This window comes from Oncorhynchus keta, unplaced genomic scaffold, assembly GCF_023373465.1.
Source record: "Oncorhynchus keta strain PuntledgeMale-10-30-2019 unplaced genomic scaffold, Oket_V2 Un_contig_21305_pilon_pilon, whole genome shotgun sequence".
Classification (NCBI taxonomy): domain Eukaryota; kingdom Metazoa; phylum Chordata; class Actinopteri; order Salmoniformes; family Salmonidae; genus Oncorhynchus; species Oncorhynchus keta.
Genome location: NW_026282397.1, coordinates 139 through 6811, shown reverse-complemented (window position 1 = coordinate 6811; position 6673 = coordinate 139). Strand labels below are relative to the sequence as shown.

The 6673-nt window shown below is 35.6% G+C and overlaps 1 protein-coding gene across 1 annotated transcript; it reads left to right on the top strand.

Moving 5' to 3' along the window:
- Positions 1-872: 872 nt before the first annotated feature.
- LOC127920993 (probable E3 ubiquitin-protein ligase HERC1) lies at positions 873-5702 on the top strand (the record flags this gene model as incomplete). Its single annotated transcript, XM_052504941.1, has 3 exons — positions 873-1003; positions 5180-5323; positions 5575-5702. Coding segments are annotated over exons 1-3 (399 nt in total), but the record flags the coding sequence as incomplete, so codon positions are not given.
- Positions 5703-6673: the final 971 nt, after the last annotated feature.

The window sequence follows — 6673 nt, the reverse complement described above, 5'->3', positions numbered from 1 at the left end:
AGACCACCACAGCCCCTAGACCACCACAGCCCCTACCACCACAGCCCCAGACCACCACAGCCCCCACCACAGCTAGACCACCACAGCCCCAGACCACCAGACCACCACAGCCCCTAGACCACCACAGACCACCACAGCCCCTAGACCACAGCCCCTAGACCACCACACTGTGTTGTTTGTCATGACTTGTTTGAGATAATTCACCGAAAACAAAATGGTGCTTTACCAATAGAGATGTGTTGAGTGTTATTATGTAAGGGATAATCAACCAGAGACTATGTGTTCTATAATATAATAATAATAATATATAATAATATATATAATATAATAATACTAATAATAATATATAATAATATATATAATAATAATAATATATATTATATAATAATAATGAACGCCGTGGGAAGGTGTGTTTCCACGGTAACCGAGAGGAACCGATTTCCACAGAGTCACGTTATCTTCCAGAGAACACATTGTAGAGCCCCTCGTTGATTTTATATCCCTTTTTATACCAAGGCTATAATTGAACACATTTGTCAGGTAGAAATGTGTTTATCATACACTTGAAACAGTGGGGCAAGTTTACAGTAGTTGCCTCGGTAACCAAACAGACTGGTTAGCTTAGCTAACCGAACCACCAGTCCTAGTTCGCTATTATGAAAATCTTAATTCAACACTACCAATATTTCCACTTTTGCTTTCAAAAGCAGCTGAAACATCTAAGAATGAACTATAGTCATTTAATTATCCCGGGCATTATAGGATACATGATGCATGCTCTAGAAAAGCCCTTCCGAGCCAATCAGAAACAGGGTTTCAACAATGCCATGGTATAATAATGTGTAATTTCACTAAACGAGAATGTTTTAGTGTGTCATGTCTCAATGCCGAATGTTGTTGGGCCAGGTGGTGGTGTGTGTGTCAGCGGGCTACCGACACAGTGCAGCGGTCAGTGAGGATGGAGAGCTCTACACGTGGGGTGAAGGAGACTTCGGGAGATTAGGTAAATGTTAGCACTATTAGCATCCTGAACACACTGAACATTATTAACACTGAACATTATTAACACTGAACATTATTAACACTGAACATTATTAACACTGAACATTATTAACACTGAACATTATCAGCACCCTGAACATTATCAACTCTGAACATTATCAGCACTCTGAACATTATTAACTCTGTACATTATCAGCACTCTGAACATTATTAACTCTGTACATTATTACTCCACTGTCTGGTTGATAATATATTTCTCCACTGTCTGGTTGATATGTTGATAATATATTTCTCCACTGTCTGGTTGATAATATATTTCTCCACTGTCTGGTTGATAATATATTTCTCCACTGTCTGGTTGATAATATATTTCTCTACTGTCTGGTTGATAATATATTTCTCTACTGTCTGGTTGATAATATATTTCTCCACTGTCTGGTTGATAATATATTTCTCCACTGTCTGGTTGATAATATATTTCTCCACTGTCTGGTTGATATGTTGATAATATATTTCTCTACTGTCTGGTTGATATGTTGATAATATATTTCTCTGCTGTCTGGTTGATAATATGTTTCTCTGCTGTCTGGTTGATAATATATTTCTCCACTGTCTGGTTGATATGTTGATAATATATTTCTCCACTGTCTGGTTGATAATATATTTCTCCACTGTCTGGTTGATAATATATTTCTCCGCTGTCTGGTTGATAATATATTTCTCCACTGTCTGGTTGATATGTTGATAATATATTTCTCTACTGTCTGGTTGATATGTTGATAATATATTTCTCCACTGTCTGGTTGATAATATATTTCTCCACTGTCTGGTTGATAATATATTTCTCCGCTGTCTGGTTGATAATATATTTCTCCGCTGTCTGGTTGATAATATATTTCTCTACTGTCTGGTTGATATGTTGATAATATATTTCTCCACTGTCTGGTTGATAATATATTTCTCCACTGTCTGGTTGATAATATATTTCTCTACTGTCTGGTTGATAATATATTTCTCCGCTGTCTGGTTGATAATATATTTCTCCGCTGTCTGGTTGATAATATATTTCTCTACTGTCTGGTTGATATGTTGATAATATATTTCTCCACTGTCTGGTTGATAATATATTTCTCTACTGTCTGGTTGATAATATATTTCTCTACTGTCTGGTTGATATGTTGATAATATATTTCTCTACTGTCTGGTTGATAATATATTTCTCCACTGTCTGGTTGATAATATATTTCTCTACTGTCTGGTTGATATGTTGATAATATATTTCTCTACTGTCTGGTTGATAATATATTTCTCTACTGTCTGGTTGATAATATATTTCTCTACTGTCTGGTTGATAATATATTTCTCCACTGTCTGGTTGATAATATATTTCTCCACTGTCTGGTTGATAATATATTTCTCTACTGTCTGGTTGATAATATATTTCTCCACTGTCTGGTTGATAATATATTTCTCCACTGTCTGGTTGATAATATATTTCTCCACTGTCTGGTTGATAATATATTTCTCTACTGTCTGGTTGATAATATATTTCTCTACTGTCTGGTTGATAATATATTTCTCTACTGTCTGGTTGATAATATATTTCTCTACTGTCTGGTTGATAATATATTTCTCCACTGTCTGGTTGATAATATATTTCTCCACTGTCTGGTTGATAATATATTTCTCCACTGTCTGGTTGATAATATATTTCTCCACTGTCTGGTTGATAATATATTTCTCTACTCTGGTTGATAATATATTTCTCTACTCTCTGGTTGATAATATAGTTCTCTACTCTCTGGTTGATAATATATTTCTCTACTCTCTGGTTGATAATATATTTCTCTACACTGTCTGGTTGATAATATATTTCTCTACTCTCTGGTTGATAATATATTTCTCTACTGTCTGGTTGATAATATATTTCTCTACTCTCTGGTTGATAATATATTTCTCTACTCTCTGGTTGATAATATATTTCTCTACTCTCTGGTTGATAATATATTTCTCTACTGTCTGGTTGATAATATATTTCTCTACTGTCTGGTTGATAATATATTTCTCCACTGTCTGGTTGATAATATATTTCTCCACTGTCTGGTTGATAATATATTTCTCTACTGTCTGGTTGATAATATATTTCTCTACTGTCTGGTTGATAATATATTTCTCTACTGTCTGGTTGATAATATATTTCTCTACTGTCTGGTTGATAATATATTTCTCTACTGTCTGGTTGATAATATATTTCTCTACTGTCTGGTTGATAATATATTTCTCCACTGTCTGGTTGATAATATATTTCTCTACTCTCTGGTTGATAATATATTTCTCCACTGTCTGGTTGATAATATATTTCTCCACTGTCTGGTTGATAATATATTTCTCTACTCTCTGGTTGATAATATATTTCTCTACTGTCTGGTTGATAATATATTTCTCCACTGTCTGGTTGATAATATATTTCTCTACTGTCTGGTTGATAATATATTTCTCCACTGTCTGGTTGATAATATATTTCTCTACTGTCTGGTTGATAATATATTTCTCTACTGTCTGGTTGATAATATATATCTCCACTGTCTGGTTGATAATATATTTCTCTACTGTCTGGTTGATAATATATTTCTCTACTGTCTGGTTGATAATATATTTCTCTACTGTCTGGTTGATAATATATTTCTCCACTGTCTGGTTGATAATATATTTCTCTACTGTCTGGTTGATAATATATTTCTCTACTGTCTGGTTGATAATATATTTCTCCACTGTCTGGTTGATAATATATTTCTCTACTGTCTGGTTGATAATATATTTCTCTACTGTCTGGTTGATAATATATTTCTCCACTGTCTGGTTGATAATATATTTCTCCACTGTCTGGTTGATAATATATTTCTCTACTGTCTGGTTGATAATATATTTCTCCACTGTCTGGTTGATAATATATTTCTCCTCTGTCTGGTTGATAATATATATCTCCTCTGTCTGGTTGATAATATATTTCTCCACTGTCTGGTTGATAATATATTTCTCTACTGTCTGGTTGATAATATATTTCTCTACTGTCTGGTTGATAATATATTTCTCCACTGTCTGGTTGATAATATATTTCTCCACTGTCTGGTTGATATATATTTCTCTACTGTCTGGTTGATAATATATTTCTCCACTACTGTCTGGTTGATAATATATTTCTCTACTGTCTGGTTGATAATATATTTCTCCACTGTCTGGTTGATAATATATTTCTCCACTGTCTGGTTGATAATATATTTCTCCACTGTCTGGTTGATAATATATTTCTCCACTGTCTGGTTGATATGTTGATAATATATTTCTCCACTGTCTGGTTGATAATATATTTCTCCACTGTCTGGTTGATAATATATTTCTCCACTGTCTGGTTGATATGTTGATAATATATTTCTCCACTGTCTGGTTGATAATATATTTCTCCACTGTCTGGTTGATATGTTGATAATATATTTCTCTACTGTCTGGTTGATAATATATTTCTCCACTGTCTGGTTGATAATATATTTCTCCACTGTCTGGTTGATAATATATTTCTCCACTGTCTGGTTGATAATATATTTCTCCACTGTCTGGTTGATAATATATTTCTCTACTGTCTGGTTGATAATATATTTCTCCACTGTCTGGTTGATAATATATTTCTCCACTGTCTGGTTGATATGTTGATAATATATTTCTCCACTGTCTGGTTGATAATATATTTCTCCACTGTCTGGTTGATAATATATTTCTCTCCACTGTCTGGTTGATAATATATTTCTCCATATTTCTACTGTCTGGTATATTTCTGTCTGGTTGATAATATATTTCTCTACTGTCTGGTTGATAATATATTTCTCTCTCTGTCTGGTTGATAATATATTTCTCCACTGTCTGGTTGATAATATATTTCTCCACTGTCTGGTTGATAATATATTTCTCCACTGTCTGGTTGATAATATATTTCTCTACTGTCTGGTTGATAATATATTTCTCCACTGTCTGGTTGATAATATATTTCTCCACTGTCTGGTTGATAATATATTTCTCCACTGTCTGGTTGATAATATATTTCTCCACTGTCTGGTTGATAATATATTTCTCTCTACTGTCTGGTGTGTTGACATATCTCTCCTCTCTGTGTTTTGGTGTGCAGGTCACGGAGACAGCAACAGCAGAAACATTCCTACTCTGGTCAAAGACATCAGCAACGTAGGAGAGGTGTCTTGTGGGAGTTCTCACACCATAGCTTTGTCAAAAGATGGCCGCACCGTGTGGTCCTTCGGAGGGGGAGACAATGGTGGGTGAAGGCTCAGGACGCAAGGCTGGAATCCATCGGGTGTTTTTATATCAGCGTCATTATGTGGAAACTATCACTATATCTCTAAATGTCAACACATATATGGAAATATAAAAGTCAATATATAAATCAATAAATATAGTTTATTGTGTAATTCTGTCTTCATATTGAATAATGGGTTTTTACATAAATAATACGATTGGCAATGTATCTCTAAATGTCTCTAAATGTGTCATTTGTCTATCCTGCAGGGAAACTGGGGCATGGAGATACAAACCGTGTCTATAAACCCAAAGTAGTGGAGGCCTTGCAGGGGATGTTCATAAGGAAAGTGTGTGCTGGAAGCCAGTCCTCCCTGGCCCTCACCTCCACTGGACAGGTACGACTGACTGTTTACTGACTGTTTTACCCTTTAGAAACGGGAGGCAGGAATCTGGAACATCTGTACCTGTCCCTGGGCAGAGCGGTCCATGCCAGGCTGTGTGTTCTACATGCTATATTTCTATACTAACCTGTCCCTGGGCATCATGTCCCTTCTACATGCTATATTTCTATACTAACCTGTCCCTGGGCAGAGCGGTCCATGCCAGGCTGTGTGTTCTACATGCTATATTTCTATACTGACATGTCCCTGGGCATCATGTCTCTTCTACATGCTATAACTTCACTTGTTTCTTGTAAAATAGTTGTTTTAACTTCAAGGGAGGGATGGTATCCTGGTTAAATACAAGTTAAATGAAGTGTATTGCACAGGGATGGGTCACAACAACAACGACAGACGATGCCTTTGGGGATAAAAAACACTGGCTGTGGCTTGGGTTTGATCTTGGAATTCTGCTAGTCAACGATTCAAGGAATTCTTTCATTTGTGAATAAACAGAAGACTGTTTTGTTGATATAATCTCTCCCTGGTTGTGTGGAGTGTTGCTGTTTTCACTTAACACTATATTATATGTCCTGTAGCAATGATCTCTGGTACTCTGTGTCTGGTCATAGTAAGAAAGAGACACAACTCCTGTTATTTACATTGTGTTGCTCATTGTGTTACTGTTAACCAGGATGTTAAAATGAGTATTTATCACAAAACAGTTCCCTTTAGTCCAACTGACAATACTATCAAAGATTTTTTACAACTTAACCAAGATAGACCACAGCCTGTCGTTTCCAATGGGAACAAACGAGTCATAGTGGGCAGAACAAGCAAGGAGGTGGGCAGAGCCAATCACGAGATGGGGAGATTCTATTGGCTCATTCTAGCATGCATCTGCATAACTATTTACCTTTAGCGAACACCTCCCTGCCTTTCAGTCCTTCACAACGCAATAAAAAAAACTTTTGCAAAGGGTCAAG